The sequence below is a fragment of the Xyrauchen texanus genome, chromosome 2, assembly GCF_025860055.1.
Source record: "Xyrauchen texanus isolate HMW12.3.18 chromosome 2, RBS_HiC_50CHRs, whole genome shotgun sequence".
In the NCBI taxonomy this organism is placed as follows: domain Eukaryota; kingdom Metazoa; phylum Chordata; class Actinopteri; order Cypriniformes; family Catostomidae; genus Xyrauchen; species Xyrauchen texanus.
The window spans coordinates 25584555-25606430 of record NC_068277.1 but is presented as its reverse complement, the minus strand read 5'-3'; the positions used below and the strand labels follow the sequence as shown (position 1 = coordinate 25606430).

At 37.9% G+C, this 21876-nt stretch overlaps 1 protein-coding gene across 16 annotated transcripts in view; it reads right to left on the bottom strand.

Annotated features, from left to right (window-relative positions):
- Positions 1–2434: 2434 nt before the first annotated feature.
- The window catches only part of plekha7b (pleckstrin homology domain containing, family A member 7b), a 155497-nt gene continuing 136055 nt past the window's right edge, over positions 2435–21876 (bottom strand). For 10 of the 16 annotated variants that reach the window (XR_007972587.1, XR_007972583.1, XR_007972590.1 and 7 more), the window contains 11 exons: positions 20151–20316; positions 19916–20046; positions 17731–17922; positions 17522–17624; positions 17074–17165; positions 13886–14098; positions 11698–11877; positions 11047–11180; positions 9456–9598; positions 3992–5783; positions 2435–3480 (listed from right to left, as the gene is read on the bottom strand). Coding sequence is in view for 4 of the 16 variants with exons in the window: in XM_052150019.1 (XP_052005979.1) it covers positions 5641–5783; positions 9456–9598; positions 11047–11180; positions 11698–11877; positions 13886–14098; positions 17074–17165; positions 17522–17624; positions 17731–17922; positions 19916–20046; positions 20151–20316 (1497 nt within the window). In the remaining 12 variants the exon portion in view is untranslated. Of the gene's footprint in view, positions 3481–3502; positions 5784–7663; positions 7717–9455; positions 9599–11046; positions 11181–11697; positions 11878–13885; positions 14099–17073; positions 17166–17521; positions 17625–17730; positions 17923–19915; positions 20047–20150; positions 20317–21876 lie in introns of those variants that run through there. The other 6 variants (XR_007972586.1, XR_007972588.1, XM_052150056.1 and 3 more) reach the window with 6 other exon arrangements.

Here is a 21876-nt window from a genome sequence, read left to right as displayed (position 1 = left end):
TTAATTGTCAAACCTGGCCCAGTACTGTAAAATATTTGTTTTGGTGGCACTGATTAATGGGTCCATATTCCATTAGGGTTATAATTTGTATTATGCCTTTGACCTTACAGGGGCCATCTGTGGTGTTTCACAACTAAATGTCCATTTGTTTCCAGTGTGCACTGCAGTGTTCATTTCTAAGACAAGGTCAGAATATTTCAAGATCTGCCCTTCCACTCAGATTTCACTAAGAAACTGGTGGCCCTTTAGAAAATGGAGTCATTTCAGCCACTCTATGTTTTGACAAATTTATGGAGTCTGGTGGAGAAATGCTGCACACAGTTTTGCACTAATTAATTCAGTCACTTCAAGACATTTAGTAAACAGTCGCCGCCAATTCACCAGAGAGCATTTGGAGTAGTCCTGTGGAGGGAACGCCACCCAGATTCATGTCAATATTGACAAATAGTCTATACTCAACTGAATATTTGTAAATGATTCTTGGCAATGACTAGCGCTCTTGCAATGGACATTTGGCTGAAAATTCCCACAGTGTTTTCCCTAAGAGTTTTCACATTTAGATGGGTGGTGAATACTGAGCAATATTTTTTTTCCTTTCAATCTCTTCAATCTATGATTCATTAATTCATTAATTCAAATGAAGGACATTTACAGTATTCAAATTCAAATACAGCATTTCTTCTGCATTTCCAAGGAACTTCTAATTTATTCTAAATAACCATCTATTCATCCAAGAATTTAATTACCTTTCGACACGGACACAACAGGAACTGTGATGCACTAGAACTTTGATACTGAATAACATGCTAGGTTCTTCAATGACTTGAAACGGACAAAGGTTAAATGTTTTTCAAACACTCAATGTCACAGAATCCTTGGATGACAAAGCCTCTAAATACAGCGTTGTAGGTGTGCATACATATGTGTTTAAATTCACTGAACGAGTGTGAAATATTTTGTGAAGCATAAACGCCTGAGACGTTCATGGCATTTAACAGAACAGGACAGAATTTGCATAGTGGGTCTTTACTTATTCTCATTGAAATCCACAGTATCCACATGTATATGAAATAGCAGCCAAACATCAATAAATGGAAATGCCACAATTCTCAGTGGATGGTCTTGGGTGGATTTCTGCTGGAGGAGGAAAAACAGCCAACTTATTGCAAAATAAGCAGAAAAACGGATGTGATCAAACTCATGCCCACCAGGCTTGATAACACACACACACACACACACACACACACACACACACACACACACACACACACACACACACACACACACACACACACTTCTCACTTCTTCTAATCAGATGCAGTGAGATGTGGCAGCTCCTGCTGTGGAGCTATGGGAGGAGCAGCATGTCTCACAGGTGCTTTCAAAGAACAAGATACAGCAGTGAAGAGACTGTAATTACTCTCCAATTACAGATAAAGATCTCACTTGAGGGCTGCAACACAAAGTATCCTAAGAGCCATGCAGACCTTCTCTCACTAGGACTCTAAAAAGCCTAATCAATCAAGTGTCTTAGCAAATGTCCTTTGCCAGTACCAAGACAATCACGATCATGCAAAAGTTTTTTTTATTTTATTTAAAATGTTGTGCTTTTCTATGTTACCTCAGTAACAGACAAGGAAATCAAGCACATAATGAGTCTGCAAAATGTTAAGTTGAAATAAAGGTTTAATTCTAAAAATGTAAACATGGGCAACTGTTTAAAAATGGAATATCACAACCATTCAGATGGAGTATGTATGAGTATGTAGGTATAACCGGACACTAAGTGCCTAATGTGGTCTTCTGCTGTTGTAGCCCATCCTTCTCAAAGTTTGATGTATTGTGCATTCTGGGATGCTATTCTTCTCACTACAATTTAACAGAGCGGTTATCTGAGTTACGGTAGTCTCTCTGACAGCTCAAACCAGTCTGGCCTTTCTCCGCTGACCTCTCATTAACAAGGCGTTTCTGGCTGCAGAACTACCACTCACTGGATGTTTTTGGCGCCATTTTGATTAAACTGTAGATACTGTTGTGCGTGATAATCCCCTGAGATCAGCAGTTACAGAAACACTCAAAACCAGCCCGTTTGGCACCAGCAATCATGCCACGGTTGAAATCGATGAGATCAAATGTTTTCCCCATTCTGATGATTGAGATTAAAATTAACTGAAGCTCCTGGCTCATATCTGCATGATTGTATGCACTGCAGCCTCCTGACTGGCTGATTAAAAAAAATCAAATGAAATCACATGAATCAGTAGTTGTACAGGTGTTCCTAATAAAGTGCTCAGTGAATGTATATTATATGCATTATATGCTATGTGATCAGTCTTCTCCAAAAAAGTGCAGTGATGTGGAATTTTTTTCCCACAGTTTGGCCTGATCAAAAAAGTTGAATTACAAAGAGTTAATGCACATTTTAAAGGGAAACTTTGTAGCATTGATGAGAGCAAAGTTATGGCCATTATCTTTTGTACCTCCACTCTATTTAAAAAAAATTACAATTATTATAGCACACAAGGCAAGCCAAAAGGAATTTTGAAATTAAGGTTCTCTCTTTATTTTCTTATCTTTTATTCTCTTTATTAAGCTTAACTGAATAGCTTCCAAGGGGGAAAAAAACACAAGGTGAGATCAAAAGATATTCATAAAACATGTCATTTCTGATTACCTTTGTGAGACTGGAGTTGATGACTGCTTTTTTAAAGCTATGCAAATGTAAAACTGCCAAACCTTCTATCTTAAAACATTTTAGAAATACCTTATTCATCATTCTTTCTCTACTGAAACAGAAAGACAAACAGCTTGTTAATATCTTTAATATTTACAGTTTCTTTAAAAAAAGTATGTGATATAATCCTCCCCCACCTCTTCCCCAAAAATCCTGTCTGAAAATATTATTTTGTATTATTTTCTCCCCAACTTTTTCAACAAAAATAAAAAGAATTTGGCAAGCAAACTGGAAACTGGCAGTGCTAGATACATAAAAATAATATTTCAAGTGATTTGGTGTAAGAATATCATCTGAATTGACAAAAATACAATCAATATTTGACATTTTTGTGCCCTTCATGTATATCACATGTATAATACTTTTACTTTTGTCATTACATTACATTACCATGGTTCCTTCCACATCCATCTTGTGTTGAGAAGTTAAAGATGATCTTTTAATGTTCTCTACAATACGGTGCATATTAAAAGTGCAACAGCATATATAAAATGGCTCTCTATATCTGGGTTATCATGATTAGATTTTGTAGTGTATGCACAGCAGTTTCCACAGCAAAATGTCCATATCAAATAAGTACTTCATAATAGCTCTACAAAAATGCATTTCAGAAAATAGTTCCAACGTCAGTTCAAAAGTGCGCTATTGTAATCTTTAAATGTGAGGGATGTGAATCGGTAAGCTCATCCACTGCTAGTGGGGTTTTCACAATGTGACAGCACCTCAATATCCAGACACAGCTTTGGCTGGAAAAACAAAAAACATAAAAACATTTAATATGTAAAATGCCCATTTAAAAAAACAAAATAATACTTGTATGTACAGTATATGTGTATAAAAACATGTGTTTACAATACTACTCAGCAGAGTACACATCTTCTAATCAAAGAAGCAGAACTTCAAACAAAAACTGAGTGCTAAAATTGATACTTTTAATAACCCAGATAATAAGCCTGTTGTGCAGGTGCCTGTGTCTTCAACTTCAAAAAGTATGCTAAACATTTTTGTCCAAGCCCATGGAGGTCTGTAAACATTGTTAAACATGTACAGCATGGAAGCTGCTTGAAAAAAAGTAAGTCCCCCTAATGCTCTCTAAACAGCACCAACCAGGATCTCAGAATAGTATTCTGCGATGATATTCATCTCACCACAATTGTACAGAGTGGTTATCTGAGCTACCGAAGACTTTGTTAGTTCGATGCAGTCTAATCATTATTTGTTGTGGTTTTAATGTTGTGGCTGATCTGTGTATTTTACCTTACTAAATAGTAGACAGGTAAACTCTCTCAACTCTTCTCCTCTCTGTGCAGCATGTTACAGAGGGAAGAGGTTAAGTTTAAAACACACCAAACAGTTCAACATGTATGACACATGCATCACGTAGCTCAGATGAATACGGATGTTGTGAGCAAGTGAGCAAACATATTGTAAATGCACTGGACAGCTCAGTCTCAGTCATACTGTAAATGGACAAGCATTAAATTACAGAAATCTTTCTTATAGCAGCAAGATCATATAATAGCAGATGAAAAGCACAAGGTGAAGTGGAAAGATGTGGCAGTGGGTAGATTTGGGGCATGCTGGGAAGCAGAATACACATGGCAGGTGAAGGTGGAACATACTGCAGTGTGACTGGTACAAGCATCAATTCATAGAGACAGGGTTCCCACCTTTTTTGACCAATCAACTTCCATGACCTTTCCAGTTATCCATGGATTAATGGATAAGTATTAAAAAAAAATATTTTGATTCAGAACGATTCAGTGATGAATTATTCAGACTGATATGTGAAGCAGTGTGACTGATTCACAGAAAATAACAGATTAAAAATAATGATTGCTCATAATGGCTTGTGAGCACATTTTACTTTATAAATCCTCTACATGAGAACATGAAAATTTTCATTATATTCACCATAAAATTTCTCTGTCCTTTCCAGGCCTCGAAAACTGTAAAGCTTCCCAGATATTTCTAGGTTTATCCCTAACTGTGGGAACCCTGTACCCTGCACTGAAATTGGCAGACTGACCTCATGAAAATAATGGGACTGCAGTGATTATATTATGTGGTTCCTTACACTACTATGGCAGTTGCAAGGTGAAATATCCACTGTGTGGTGCTAAAAGAGAGTCACATTTTCTCCAAAACAGAAAAGGTTTTAAAGATAAATGCTCTACTGAGTTTTATATCAACAAAACCTGCCTCCCTACCAAAAACATTGGATGAAAAACGACACTTTTGGCTAACATGTCGACTCATCCGCTCTTCTTTTTGTAAGGAACAGGGCAAAAACTAAATGTATATCATGATTTGTGTGAAAGTGAACAAAAGTCTTTGTTGATGTAGTGGCTCTAGTGTTTTATTTCACCAGGAAATTTCTGCGATACTTTTTTTTGGTTTGCTGAAATTTTGTTATTAGAACTGTAATTCTATGAGAGAAAATGTCAAAGGGTTGTGTTTGTTTTTAACAGAACCTGCTCGTTCTGTTATTTATTGTTAATGAGCCACAGGCATCAAAACACTGAAGCCCTTCGCAGTTTACAGATGGCAAAGCAAGTGTTGTTTGGCAACACAATTCCAAGTGCTGCCTCAGTGATGCCCCGATTATTTGTTAACTACACACAATTCACAAAAGGCAGCATTTGCTTATGGGTTTTTAGACTTTTTGGTGCTGGCAATGCACAAAAAGCCAATTTGCACACAATTCAAACACCTCTCCAGATGTGGAGGCATTTGACAGAGGGGGCCACTCCACCCTTCTCATGAAGTTTCTACTAGAGCATCAATCATGCACAATCATGCATCACGCAGGTGGAAAAAGTGTCAAAACACACAGGGAACAATTAGTAAATGTACATTAGTGTGCTAAACGGTTAGTGGTTAGTCCTTACATTGTTTTACTCTGATTAGACAAAGGTGTAGTGAAATCCATTGCTCAGGGGAGGGGGGGTAGACTGAGCCGTAGAGACGGCAACAGAAGTGGGGGGAGGAAGAGGTGGAGGAGGTGGAGGTTGAGGGAGCGAGGTGGGACTATTAATCTGCGGTGAGGCTGAAGAGGAGCAAAGACAGGAACAGAGGGGTTTTAATACAGAGAACTAGTCAAACAGTTAATGACTCATCTCCTCCACACAACAAACCTCCCAGGCTCTGTGAGAAAATATAATTGATTTAGAATAATGAATGATCGTAGCTGTTCCCTGCTGGAAGGTTGTCAACCAGTTGGTCAAATGGTCTTGCACAGGCCTACTCAACTGGCAGCTGGCAGGCCAAATCTGGACTGTCTGAAATTTTCAGTGACTTGTGTAAGGTTGTCAGTTATTTCTCTTAGTCTCCATTCCATATGGTAAAAAAAATATTTTTATTTTTTTTGTATGTATATGCACTATTATTTGCTAACCCTTAACGCCCACCCTGCACTGTGGAGAATGTGCATCTCAACTGTCAATCATTCAGTTTTAAAATCTTTCCTCCTTCCATTGTACAGATCTATAATATTTTTAAAGTGTCAATAAACCTGCTCTTCGGCACAGTTCAAGTTTGTATTTGACTTATTTTCTCTGCAAACTCTAAGCAGGCTATGAATTTTCAGGACACTGTTTTAGGATGCTTTAGGATGACCAGAGCAACATTTCAGATGTCATGATTGGTCCGCTGGTTATGAACGGGTATAAGTCACGTGACTTTTGTTGATGCACATCTTGTATTCCAAATAAATTAAATAGCAGTTTATTCGGTAAATGTGTTTCCATCATAATTTATGCACATTTCTTCTTGTATACACCTCAAGCGAGCGTTAAAGTTTTTTTATGCACATTTTGGAGATTTTATTCATATGTTGGTTTTCCACCCAGCAGTTTTTATGTTATATACCAAAATGTGCCTAAAAATACATGGATAGAAACCCAGCTACTGACTATTTAAGTTAATTTCTTTACTCAAACAACCCCATAAAGTAATGCAGTGAATGATCATAACCCTGATTTGCCTTCACATATGATATTTCTTGCATAAGATATTCAGACATGAGTTTTTTTTTTTCCATGTTCTCCAATGGAAAAAAATTATAATAGTTGACTACGTCCCACTGCCTTAAACATAAAGATCCATCACGTCAGGATGGATTGACTGTAAATCTGTGTGACTCAGAGAGTCACACTGCTCCCCGTCTGAAGGTTAGACCTGGCAGAGGTAGTGAGGCCTCTGTAAGAAGTGAAGATGAAAGATGGTGCGCTTTTATGCCAGTTCAGAAACATGTTCAAAGTGCTGCCACGGGATGCAGAGTGAACCAGCCCCAATGCATATTCATCTTGGTCATTGATCAGCTGTGAAAAAGTGGCCTCATCAAGAGATTCCTCCCAGGCTGATAGATCCAACATATCTCTCAATTAGCAAGCATCTTTACCCATCAGATCTGCACTAATAAGAATAATGTTCAGTTATTAACGTTGTGGCTGATAGGCTTGGCTTTGATCTTTCCTCTTCCTCATCACGCCTCCATCACAGGTGCTTGGAAGTGGGACGGACCATTTCTCCCATGTTTGCAGTTATTCAGGAGCTGTCAGTGTGATCATTTAGGAAGTTTTACTGACATTATCAGATGAACATTATTGTGATTGTTTCTGAAGTATTTCTTCATTTTTACTGTGGTCTTTTCAGAGTATTTGAACCTTAAAGGTGTTCACATGATATGTGAGAGTAGTCTTTTCAGTTGGATTTTGGCACAGTCATACAGGGGAGAAATGTTCATTGTACAGTTGTTATGGTCTTCTCCTTAGCCTCGCTTAACAAGCATTGTGTATTCTAAGCTCTTTTTTCCTGGCACTTGTCATTTTACATTATTTGTGCTTTTTACTTTGTGCTTATGCATGGGTGTCTGGACCTTAGTTTATTTTTCAACTTGAAAACAAGTGGCCTATCAATCCTACTCACCTGGGAGAATGTTAACAGATGGTCCAGAGGTCAAAAAAGTGCTACATTCAATGCTGTGGAAATTGAAGAGAACGTGGATGTTAAAAAATGCTTTATCCATCACTTCTCATCTTGAATCTACTCAAAGGGGTCAGTGGCTTGGATTCTTAGACTCAAGCAACTACTAAATCTCCATGTCAAACAAGGAAATAATTGAGAATGTGTTTAGCACAATCTGGCATGGATGGAGATCAACAGAGATGATCTTAAGAAAAGAAAATGGAAAATATCATGGCTCAATCTGGCAAAGGCTATCTTTCATTGGACGAGCTCAAGAAAGCTGAAAAAGGATTTCCTGTTGAATTCTCAGGCTTGCAAAAGGGAATTTTTTTTTTACATTTACAAGATCAATTCAATACTTGAAGATGGGTGTCTTGTGAGTTTGTGGACAGCTGAGTAGGGCAGCTATGCCTGAAGAGTCTAAGCATCATGTTATACAGGAGAAGGACTTTCACATCTCCAGTATCCTTCTCAGAACATACATCAAGAGTTCATGGCGGTAGAAACTATATGTTATCCAGGCTGCGCCAAAAATATTAGATTATTTTTTGCTAGTTTATCTATTAGGAAAATACTGTCCAAGTGTTTGATCTGTCGACATTTGTATGTAGCAAATGGAAAATGGCAGACTTTTTCTGTCCAGAAAAAGGACAGAGTTTCTCCAGACAAACCTCCATTTACTTATGTTGGACTTGACTGTTGCCTTTAAAGTTAAGAGCAGGAGAAGCATTGACAAGTCTTGCAAATACTCTCTAACTTGAGACATGCCACTTAAAGCTAGAACCATGCACAAATTAATAACACACTGCTGCATAAAGGAATCAAGTTGAGTTTTAACCCTCCAACTGGTTCACATCACGGAGGAACATGGGAAAGAGTAATCAGGTCTGTGAGAAAAGTTCTTAATTACACCTTAAAAAAGCAACACCTTGGTGAAGATGTCCCTCATACTGATCTCTGCAAAGTGGAATCAAACATCAATGGACACTAACACTAAAGCGTCTACTGATCCCAATGACTTGGAAGCACTGACACCAAACCATCTGTTACTTCTAAAGAACACACCACCTTTGCCACCTGTCAGATCTTTTTTGAAAACGATGGACAAGAGAATACTTACCTCAACTTCAAGAAAGGCCGGAAAGAAAAAGCTGTAGCTTGCAACTTAATTCCAGGTGACATTGTGCTCTTAGTTGACAATTCAGCATCTTGCAATTCGTGAATAATAGGAAAAGTAATTGAAACCTTTACAGATAGAAGTTGATTTGTTCATCAGGTCAAGATATAGACCAAAATTTACTGTTTGGATAGACCTGTGATCAAAATGTAACTTCTGCAGGAAGCAGATATTTATGTTTTTTTACAAACATTTTGATTGTTAGACATTGACCTCACAATTGACCTTGACATGACAGAGAGTTATGGTAAAGATCACTCTGTACTGGCTTAGTACTAGTACAACATTACATTGATTCACTAAAGAAGATACTGGCTTAGTACTAGTAAAACGTTACATTGATTCACTAAAGAAGATAGAAGATGTTGAACAAATGGATTGATTGTATTACAATTGATGTAATAAAAATCATATTTTTTGTTGACCTATGTATAAATCATTCAAGTTATAATTGTTAGCTGCTGTATTCAAGTTAGCTGCTACAATTTAGAATTAAAACGGTGCATCAGTCATATATTACTGCAGAGACAGTCTAGAGTATATGTGTAGTAATACATAGTGGAAGTGTTTGTTTACCTGCCACTTGTTTGCTCTTGAGTGAGGCCTCTGATGCCAAGGCATAAGACATGGTGATGATCCTCTCCTGCTCCTGTAGAGCTGAGTCTATGTCTGAGAGCACTGGTTTATCTACTGCTGCTGGAGGCGGCATATTCTGGACACTTATACACACACAAAAACACCAAAGTGAGCAATGGCAAGCTCATGGTGAACAAAATGATACACTGCCTCAGCAGGAGGATGTTCTGGTAAAGGAATAGTTGACACAAAAATGAAATTACTCACTCTCATGTCATCTCAACTCTTTCATTGTAGGATGTATAGTATGAGGTGTCCATACAATCAAGTCAATGAGTTCCAAAAACATCAAGCTCCAAAAAGGACATAAAGGCAGCATAAAAATAATCCATATCAAATCAAATAATCCAAATACAACTCGAGTGGTTTGATCCATGTCTTCTGATGCGGTACGATAGCTTTGGGTTGATACCTATATTAAGTACCTGGCAATTGCATGTAGCGTCAAAGCATCACCATCTTGAAGCCTGCATTGTGTTTCAATCTGGCCAGATGTCAAGATTTATAGTGAACAAGCACTTAAAATGTGGTCCTTTTTTTCCACCCAAAGGAATTGTTTTGCCTTCAGAAGACATACATTAAACCTCTCGAGTCATATAGATTACTTTTATAAAAAATCTCATACATCCTTCAAATAAAGATAGTCAGACGAGTTGGAGACAACATAAAGGTGAGTAAATGATGAGGGAATTATAGTTTTTGGGTGAACCATCCCTTTAAATATAGTGGCAGCCATTTATATTATAAATGTTTATTGTTCCGCATACACCTGTTAATTTAGCTGATACTCACCTGTATTTCCCCTTTAATGTCATTTATCTATATGTAATTTATGTTTTGCACAGTGGGGGGCTGGGCTTGCATGCAGAAGTTAGCATATGGTTTTCAAACCACACAAACAATTCCATTAAAGAAAAAGTATGAAACAAATAAAACAAGCAAAAGGACCTTTTTGACTCTTTTTGCATTGCAAACGTAACCTCTGTATCAAGGAAGTGGCACATTTTTTTTTATTGTTCTGGATTTAAAACTACACAACATTTTGAAAACTGTGCAGGATTTTCCATTCTGAAAGCTGTGCATTTTATGAATTAAATTCCAAACATCCAAAGCAGGCCATTTCCAACTTTACAACACATCAGAATTCCACAAGTCCGTAAGAAAAAAAAAACAAGGGAAAATCAGTGATAAGGACTCGATATATTGATTGAGAAATTCAAACAAACAAGAACATGTGAATTGATCATTGGAAAAGTGTATTTTCAGGATTCAACCATGCTTTTCATTGCACTTAATAAAGGTTTATCTGGAATGTTTTATTGTGATCTTGCTGAATGATGGATAATTTAATCAAAATGAAACGAGCCACTGACTGCTGCTAAAGCTGAAAAAAGATAAATGCATAAAATAAAAAATTACAATCTCCTGATATTGCAACTATACAGTTTATTTGCATTTACAATCGCATTAAAGGAATTTAAAGAAATGCACAAATTGGTGCAATACAGCTTAAGCGCTGATGATTCAATACCTAGACTTGGCCAGAATGCTTTTGATACGCTCCACTTTGCGTTGACGGGCCTCCATCTCCTGAGGGCTGAGGGGCTCCTCTGGCTCCAGATCTACATAGCGCTCAGGGATAGCCACCTTCTGTGGCTTAGACAGCTATACAGGAATTGAGAACATACACATTTTTAATGAATACTTTTTAAACATATTTTAGTTGTCCTATAGTGCCCTGTATTCTAGTTTTAATCTGAAAAAAAAGAGCCAAATATAATTTTCAAATGTCAACAACACAGTGGCTCCTTCAAAACGACCTAGTCAAGCAAATTTTGGGCTGGACTATCTGTTAGTAAAACAATTGTTACCCCAGGGAACTTTTGGGGAACTTGTTTGGAATCCATCATTATTTTTGCAATTCCATTTGGGCACCAATGTGTAGTTCCTGTGCTACTAGTGGCACACTAGTAGCACAAGAATTACACCCTGCATCTTTAACAACAACTCACCTAAATCCACTACAGTACTTTGCAACCGTTTGAAGATGGAAGATTATGAAAACATTCTAACCCTTTATCATCAATGTTTTCTGCATTAGTATGCCTCATACGACCCTGACACATTTCAACTGAAGGTCTCCTCTTAGAGTTGAACAGGGAGCCAAGAGCAGAATGGATACCTCTTTGCTGAGGTCCAACTGGTAGTCCAGAGTCTCTAGGTCCAACTCTCTTGGTTTGCTCTTCAGGGTAAGCCATTCATCGGAGTGAGAGCGCTGTCTCTCTGTGTGCTCAGCTGGTTTCTCCTCACCCTGCACTGCTCGTTCCAGGAGCTGCATATCAAAATCCTGCTCTCTCCTCCACTGAGGGCACACAGACACACAGCACTTAGGGCCCTGACAGGGTCAACCTACAACTCACACATACAACTCTGGTCCTGACAGAGCAAATTGTGTCAGATACAATACTTTTGGTTTTTTGTCTTGATTTGAAGGAAAGGTAAAGTGTACAAAAGTGCTTCCATTTTCACTTCTTAATGTTCAAGAGATCTTGCTGTGAGGAACATCTTAGCAACTAAGAACAAACTGATTATAGAAACACAGAGATAGCATGACAACACTTGAGTTCTCTCCAAATGCATTATGGTATTCCAAAAGTTCCAAAATCCCTCTGAAATTCTTACAAGCATATCTGATGCACCAAAAGAGTATTTGTGGCATAACCGAAATGACTTGTGTGTTTTATATGTTCATTTATAAGTATTCCATTATATCCCTACTTTATATTATATAAGTTTCAAGAGGAGACCCCCATAAATAAATACACATGCAGGACTGAGATAAACTGCAACCCAAAGCATAATTGCATATTATCAGAGCACAATTCTTGTACCACTGTAGAATGTAAAAGTGATTGGAGTGATTGTGTGTGAAGTGTCTTGTTAACAAGCTCTCAATCCGTAGAGTAAAACACTCTTACAGAGTAAGAAAGATGTATTAAAATGATCCATCTACAACTTCATTCCATGTTTTATTCCCAGACTTTACAGTGCTTACTTGACGAAAAAAAAAAGGGCCGTGAAAGACACTTCAGTTCCATTTTCAAGGTATACAGATAAAGAACAATGGCCATGTTTTCTGTTTTACTAGCAAAGTGTTTATTTGTGCAAACATCTACATAAAAAATCAAAGAAGAAAACAGAGCTATGCAACTTGTTGATAGGCAAGAATTCTCTGTTATATTGTTACGAGAATAAAAGTGATTAATAAAACATGTTCAGTAAGTAGAACAATAAACACAGCTGGAGACACAGTGTAATTGTTTTCCACTCCTTTAATTCATTCATGCTTAACCAATTAAAGCTATTCATATTGCATATACACAAATACATTTTGGTAAGATGTGTTGTAAAATTATAAACCCATCAAGGATTTCATTATGATAAAACCAGGTTAGCTAGAGTAAAGTCAGATTTTGCAGAATTAATATTAAATTGACAATAAAAAAAAATCCTTGTCTGAATCCTTCAGTTAGACTTAAATGATTAGAAAGCCAGATGTGAAAAGTGAAATTGGATGAAATTAGTAACAAAATAAAAAATAAATGAGTGAAGTAAGCACAGTAGAGTCAGGGAATGGTAGCTTCAGTTTTACGCTGTAGTTACAATGTAATTACGCTGTAATAACTCTGGCTGAGGGATGGATAGCTAAAAGGTTTGAGAGCTTGTGAGATTTAGTTGAGCAACTACAACCCAGCTGACACCTTTTCCCAAAACCTGGATCATTAGGTGAGTGTTAAAGAGAGGTTAAAAAAGCTTTCTGATATTAGTGTTAGTTAGGTTGTTTAGACCCCTTATTCCAAGACACCCAAGTAAAAGCATACTGCTTTGATTCATGATCCCAAAAGACTACTGCATGAGCTAGAAGCACAGGAGAAACTCCCTTAAGATCCACCTCCCAAGGTTTAAATTAAATACCATTAGGCATGTGAATCATTAGAGTAGTTTGAAGCTTTCATCAGTGTAAAGGTTCATTGCAACTTTCATTATTAGTCATCTAAACACATGGATCCACTTTAATTGGCATAATGTACAGTAGAACTCCTGTCTCTTCTTATACTGTTTCCCATCTGTGTGGCTCTATAACTTGTAACTTTCCTTTGCATTAAGAATCTCTCTCCTCCTACCACAAAACACTTCTCACATACCCACTTACCTGCGGTTGACACTACTTTAGTAAAATGCTGATCACATTAACGCCAAACCTTACAGTTCTCCACCAAAACAGTGTAAGTAGCTGAGTGTGCATTTATGTCAGGGCGTTAGTCCTCTCTCGAGGATTGTACTGTATGTGTCACTGTGCTCTAACGTACTGATCCCAGGTCTGCAGACACGGGTCTGGAGGCAGAGGAGGCGCGAGATGAGGAGGCCTGTCGCTCGCCTTGGCTGAGCGTCCTCTTCCGCTCTCGTACAAGAGCCTTTTGGTGACGTTTCATCCTCTCCAGCTGCTCTTCTGCACTCATGCGTCCACGCTGCTGCACGGGCTCCCCAGAGTATAGTTGCTCCAAGGCACTCTTTGGTCTCTCCTAGGAGATATCAGTGAATGTATTAATAATGCTGAAACAAACAGCACCACAGAAAAGTGTGGAGAGAGAGAGAGAGAGAGTTGAAAAAAGAGGAAGGAGAGAAATGTGGGCAATTTTCATGGAGGACAGGAAGAAAGGGTGGGGGGGGGGCATATATGTCCACTTAGAAGATAATTCTTACTGTTTATTACTGTTCATTCATGACTTCTTAAAATTAATGTAATTTTATTATTTTTATATAATGGCTGCTAAAGTTTTAATTGCCTGTTGTCCTAGTCAACTGACTTCCTACATTGATGTGCTTGTTTCATGTCTCTTGTACCACTCTATGGTCTCTTTCTTTTCATATAGTTATATCTTCTTAATTATTTAAACTCAAATCAATATTTATACTACATTTATTCATTTACTGGGTAAAATATAGCCACCTAATACAGGGTATCTGCAGGTTTAAGGGAATTAAAATAATTGTAAACTTTTTAACATCAATTTTAAAAATATGTTAAGAAACATTCATGCCAACTACACAATGAAATGTTTTTTGTCATCAAATAGGTCAATATGTATGGTTTACACATACACGTCCTTGCTCTTAATGCATGTCTCACGTGTCTAGTGCAAGAAAGTGCAATTGAGCTTCAAATCATGGAGACTGCAGATGTCAAGATTTATAGCAATAAAAGAGTTACATTTTTGTCTGTTTCTTAGCAAAAACCAATCGGTTTGCTTCAGGAGCCTTTTTGTCTTTTTTGGAGCCCACTGACTTGCATTGTATGGACAATACACATCAAATATCCATCAACATTTCTTTAAGTTCCACAGAAGAGAGAAAGTCTTATAAGTTTGAGACAGCATAAGTGAGTAAATTATGATAATATATTTTAAAAGTCCCATTTATTGTTTTTCACTAAATGAGTTTATTGAACAATAATATTTAATTACATTTATTTGTATGTAACAATTAATCAATTCATGCAAATAAAAAGCAATTTTCAATTAATAATTTTACAAATTCTTTCATTTACATGAACTGTCTAAATTAACTGATTCACTAGAATGATTCAGACTTTCCAACTCTACATTCAGAGAGAGATAGAGAGAGAGAGAGAGAGAGAGAGAGAGAGAGAGAGAGAGAGAGAGAGAGAGAGGAAAAGAAAGAGAGAGAGAGCAGTTTAAGAAGAACTAATTCCCTAGAATCAATCGGATAATCCAACGCTACATGCTGTAAATACAGTATGAGATAACTTCATCTACGGTAAAGGCATGTTTTCAACAGTCTTTTTAATGCAACTGATTACTGATTTTCATGCACATCTCAGCCAACCCCCCCAAAAAAAGAAAAACGTCTTACAATGACAAAGTTAACCGTGACTGGTGACATTTTCTTTTCTATACATACGCCACTGTATCTTTACTGTACCTCAAAGCCACTGAATTCAGCAGTGTGAAGCAGCCACAGCATTTATTGTCTTTACATCAACAAATTTAAGATTTCCACAAATGCCATTTAAGACATTTTCTTATATATATATATATATATATATATATATATAGACAGGGTTGGGAACTAACGAAATACATGTAACAGGATTATTATGTATTTAAAATACTAAATATAAGTAACTACAGTTATTTCCGCTTCAGTTACAATTTAAATCATTGGTCATTAGAATACAGTTACATTCAAAATGTATTTTGATTACTGAAGAGATTACTTTACATTTAATTGTCATTTGTTTAATTTAATATTTATTCCTTTCAGATGGAAAATATTTATACATATAAATGATGTGATCCAAAGAGCATTTGAACAGCGGTGAAACACGACCAGACAGAGAAGTAAGTTTTAAGTAAGTTTGGAGCAGAAGAATTAGAAATAAACCTTGTGTAAATTGTCAGCTTAACGCTAAGCTAAAATGCTATTTCTAGTCATTTTACATGCACATGTTACCAGACACGATCAACATTTTGTATCACGAAAATTCACTTTGGATCATAATTTCTTTTTTCTAGTAAGACCTTTGATATTAGGGCAAAAATCGTATTCTTGATAATAATCTTTGTATTGTTTTCCTGTAAAAACTCTAAAAATCCTTAAAACAAGATCAATTAGATTGATCTTGTCTTAGAAACAAGACTGCATAAGATATTTAGGTTTTTCAGAGAATGTATTTTTAACATGTGTATTTTGTCTTACTGTACTGGCAGAGTTTTATATTCAAATAGGTGAAAAAAATCTACCAGTGCTGAAGAAGTAATCCAAAATATTTAGAATATATTACTGACCTTGAGTAATCTAACGGAATACGTTACAAATGACATTTTATAGCATGTATTCTGTAATGGAATATATTTCAAAAGTAACCCTCTCAACCTTGTATATAAACCGAATTTAAGACTGGTTAACATTTTTTTAAAGATCCAAGGATACCCTGTCAGCCAGTCATTATCACAAAATAAATCCCCCTTCAAGATGATATAAGATACTGATCCAGGCCAGTATTTCTTTTTTGTGTGTGCGTGATAATGGCCATCTGACCTTTTTGTCTTGTTTTATTGTGTATAAGTAAAGAGAAAGAGAGAGAGAGAGAGAGAGAGAGAGAGAGAGAGAGAGAGAGAGAGAGAGAGAGGAAGAAATACAATAGAATATATAATACCACACAAAGAAAAGGTTGTCCTGTTTCAAATCTCTGCTGTATGTTCATTTCTGTCAATATTTTCTACATGAATCTGTCAGGGTGGGAGCAACACACAGAGATTGTTCACAGTGTGCATGGCAGCACTACAGCAGTAATTAATTCACAAAGTACAGTCTGGTTAAACCCATACTGGGTGTTTTTATTTTATAAGCTCAGTGATCTTTACTTGGTGCTGCATTTAATTAACCTGCCGCTTGTCATCTCTGCCAAAGTAAGCTATGACAACGCCTTTATTTCCCTCTGAATCTTACCAGAAAACACACTCACAGGGCCTACCTTCAAGCTTGTGGTGGTGACTCCTCTTCTGAGGGTGACAAACGATGAAATATTTGTTGACTGATTTAGTCTTGAAGATGAGGCTGCCAAACCTAACAAAGAGTTTAATTGGATTAGACAAACTTACTATCATTAAGAGCTGGAGGTTCATACCTTTCAAATAACAAGCTTAATTCTCCACCTCTATCAAAGTCCTAATAAAGCACCCACATTCACGGAAAAGATTGTTCCGTCATCATTTACTCACCCTCATGTTGTTCCAAACCTTTATGACTTTCTTTCTTCCATAGAACACAATGAGTGAATAGTGACTAAGACAATTCTGCCTACAGTAACATCTCCTTTTGAGTTCCACAGAAGAAAATATGTCATTTTAGTATGAAACAACATATATGTGACTCAAATTTGAAATTTGAGCTATCATGTTTGGGTCTGAGTGTGTGAGTACCTCTGTTTGGAAGGGTTTGGTAGCCAATGTCACGGCTCAAGCCCCCCATTTGTCCACCAACTCGCAGCAGCTCAGGCTCACTGAGAAATGCACGTATCTCAACCTAAATTCCCAGGAGACAAAATTTCAGAACCGCACTAAAATTCACTCAGTAGTACAGAACAGAACAAATGAAACTGGACTTGACAGAGGGTAGTTGAATGGAACACCTTTTGATCTCCGTTTGTGTACTGCCCAATCTCACGATCGCGCTTCCGCTCATCGGACTGTCGTTTCAGGCCACGGACTGAAGTGTGGCGGACGACTGAGGTTTCTTTGGGAAGAGGGGGCACAGCAGAGGGGTGTTCGTCAGGGCTGTAGAGCTGCGGGAGCGGGGGTCTTGGTGGCACATCTTCCCCAGGCTGCAAAGTCCATAAAATGGATATAATGTTCAACCTCTTCCAAAGTTCCAAAGCAACATAAAGTACACATGCTCTGACTCAGGTGCCACGCTAAAGGGCAAAAAGTCTTAACTTTGTGATTGTCAGATTTGAACTTAAAGGGGTCATGACACGAGGAATCAAATTTTTCTTGATCTTTTGACATATAAGAGGTCATTGTTCTATAAAACATACTGTAAGTTTCAGAACTGAAAACTTCATCCTTAATAGAAAAAGAGCATTTATTTAAACCAAGCTGCAAAAATGTCTCGTTTGGAATTCGTGGAACTTATGACGTAACAAGGACCTAATACATCTGCACATGTAATGCCTATTTTTTTGTCATTGCACCGCCCACTTGTGCTAAGTGTCAGTCACCCAAGTGAAGAGGAGAGATGGGCCTGTCATGGGAGATTCCTCCTAAGTGGACTTACACAGGGCACCTTTATGTGCCTATATGACTTTGAATGTTTTTCTACAAAAACATGCACTAGACAAACGGCTCTGACTGTTATCATACACAGTAAACCATTTTATTCATGAATATTTCATGACTGTTTAATATTTTATGGTGCTGCTTGAGAGAACAGTTTAATATATTCAGATGAAATGTGTTGGGTATATGTTATGTGTTAACCGAGAAATGTAGTGTGGAGTTTGTTCATTTTCTTTGGATTGTGTTTCAAATATAGCTGTATTGGAAGGGCTGCACGATGTTAGCCAATCAGAACAGTGGCTGGTTCCATTGAAGTCTTAAAGGGCCAGACAGCTTAAAACAGAGCATTTCAGACAGAGGGCCAGAGGCAGTGGAAAATTATTATATATGACAAAATTATAACTACTTTGGTGCAAAACAACTATGCTAAAATTATAAGTGGACCTCAGGTAAGATAATAAAATTATAAAAAAGGGTAAGTCATGATCACTCTAAGATCTGTCAATTTCAAGCAAGATAAGATAGAATTCTAGAGTTAGGATGTTTCTGTAATACGACCCCAGATGTTTTAACTGCTGCACTGCTTATCTCCAGATCTAATTATTATCAGATAATCTCCTTATTGGCTGATTATGACTTTATAAACACTTAATTAACGCACTATTACTCGCACACTGCTATGTTATGATATTGAAACAATTTTACTCTAATGCATCATTTGAAAAACTATACATATTAACACTTGTATTACAGACTCACCTACATTTACACACTTAATCCAGTGTGACTAGCTTATGTGGTAGCTCACCGCAAAGTGTTGGACTGTAAACTTGGAAGACATCGGTTCGAAAACAGTCAAGCATGCAAGCTGACACGTGAGACGAGAGTGTCATAGAAGTGACACTGGATGACATTGTTGCATCAGAATATTTGCTTTTAATTTCACTTTTTTTTGGGCGCTACTGGTTAGGTTTGGCGTTGGTTAAGGGTAGGATGCCTGTTTTGACTCTACCTCTCTTTTCATTTTATATCACTATTGGTTAGATTTACGTTAAAGTTTTAGGTTAAGGAAGTATGTTTTACTCATTAAAACCTCCATTTAAAATTTACCTTAAAAACCTTGTATGATTACGACACCATTTCACTCGCTTTTGGCACCCTTCACAGGACAATTCATGGGAAACTGCAGCCAAACATGTAATAAGGCACGTCATTTTGTTTTGCAAAAATGTTGCCTCGCTCACGTAATTTTCATGAGACCAGGCTGGCCATTAGATAGCAGCAACACAATAGTGCCCTGAGAAATTTAACAGGTGACACTTTAAAATATATAAGTTAAAGAATTAGCTTTGGCAGCTATAAATTACTTAAACTAAAAAGACTGATATAGAATACACTGTAAAAAATTATAAAGTGAAAACCAACAAAAACTAAACTTAACTGTAATAACAAATTGAAAATAAAATAGAAATAAAAACTAAATAAAAAATGTAAAATGATAATAATCCTGGTCTTGATATTTGCATTGCAATCACTCACCCATTTTGGCTTGTGAAGTGTTTGTGAGAGCTGCAGGGGACTGCGATGGGCAGCTTTTAGCTCTCCCATGGAAGGGCTTGCAGAGAGAGAAGGCACTGTGGACAATGACGCCGAAGGCACGAGTTTCCTCTCTGGGTCACACAAACATCCAACACACACACAAACACAAGTTCATGATTAGCAGTGACACCTCCATGAGGTAAGCACAGCTGCATGTAGTGATGGACCTCAGTACCTTGCTCTGAGTTCCAGTGCATGGGGGTGATGGCAGGCAGGGGCCCGCTCTCACCTGGGTTCCGCACAGAGTCAATGGTCACTTTGTAGTTTGCTTTGCTGGAGCTCAGGCCTGCCAGCACATCCTCGATCCTCCACAGCTCCTTCCTCAGCTGACACTTCTCCTGCTGTACAGTAACACAAATTACACTTCCAAGCATGTTATAGGGATATAATACTGTATAATAGCAGATTAGATTAAACAGAATAATACTGACAAAAGAATATAAAAGATTAGAACAAGGAAGGACTAGAATCGTTGTTTTTAAAAATATGCTTATTCAAGTACATATAAGGCATGTAGCAGACACTCTTATCCAAACTAACTTGGGTCATTCTTTGATTAGTTTTACAAACCATGCTGTTTTGAAGGTGGAGGTTGTCACAACAAACATTGATTTAGCTTTTTTATGTTTACTAGACATTGTATGACATTAAGTGATAAATGAAAACTATTTATGGTATTATTTCTGAAGACATCCTAACTATGAAACATTTTTCACAAGTGCCTAAAACTTTTGCACAGTACTGTATGTAATCGATTATTGATGAAAATGTTGTACATCATCGCAAATGGGAGGATCTCAGCTTTCTAATGACTGATTGAGCTTCTAGTCCACTCAGAGGCTGAGATATTCGACTATTAGACTGAAAGAAATTTGAAAATTAGACCGAATGTCTATGGACGAGCACATCTGTGAAGTCTAAAATGCATGCCACCTACATTTCAGATCTTCATTTTGTGACAGAACGAGATAAGAGGAAAAATTATTTCCTCGTCTGTCGCTCACTTCAACGTTGTTTCAAGTGAAGTGACACTAGGGGACTTCACTGAAGGCCTCGGTTACCTCTGAACTTGAGAAAAGGCCAATGAGAAATTGGCAGACAGAATTTGCATGTCCCTCCCCCGGACATACGGGTATAAAAGGAGGGAATCATGCATCTGTCCATTCAGATTTTTTCTTCGGATCGAAGTGGTTGTGTGATCAGCGAGCTGAGATCATTTACTATCCACTCACCTCTGCAGAGCTTATGCTGTTGGATCTATGGCGCATATCAGCACCTTTCTCCTTCTCTGCCCTGGGCGCTTCGATAGCGCTGCTAAAAGAGTTTATTTTCTCTAAAAAGTGCAATACACAGCTGACGTTGAACGTCCTTTTCAGGACGTGTCTTTATGATGATGCCCTTCCGCCCCTGTGTAGTTCCTGGATGCGGTCGATTTCTCTCTGCTCCTGACGGTCACAGGCGCTGCCTCGTGTGTCTGGGTAGCCATCACACCGAGGCAGCGTTTGTGGATGGTTTGTGTTCTCACTGCGAGAACCTTACCATGGCAACATTGCGGTCGCGGTTGTACAGGCTGGACAGGCCGCCTCCGCCCTGCATGCCATGGCCCTCCTGCAAGTTTACCAGGCCAAGGCACATAAAGATCTGCACTTGGGTAGTCCTGACCCCGACATGTTGCAGAAACTGCACTCTGCGACCGACCTTGCCCTCAGGGCCACGAAGGTCACAGCACGGACACTCGGGCAGGCGATGGCCATCCTCGTGGTTCAGGAGCGTCATCTATGGCTGAACCTGGTCAAGATGCGGTATGTGGACAAAGCACGCTTCCTCAACGCCCTCGTCTCCTAGTTCGGTCTATTCGGCGACGCAGTTGACGTGGTGTCCGCTTTATCTCGGTGCACTGC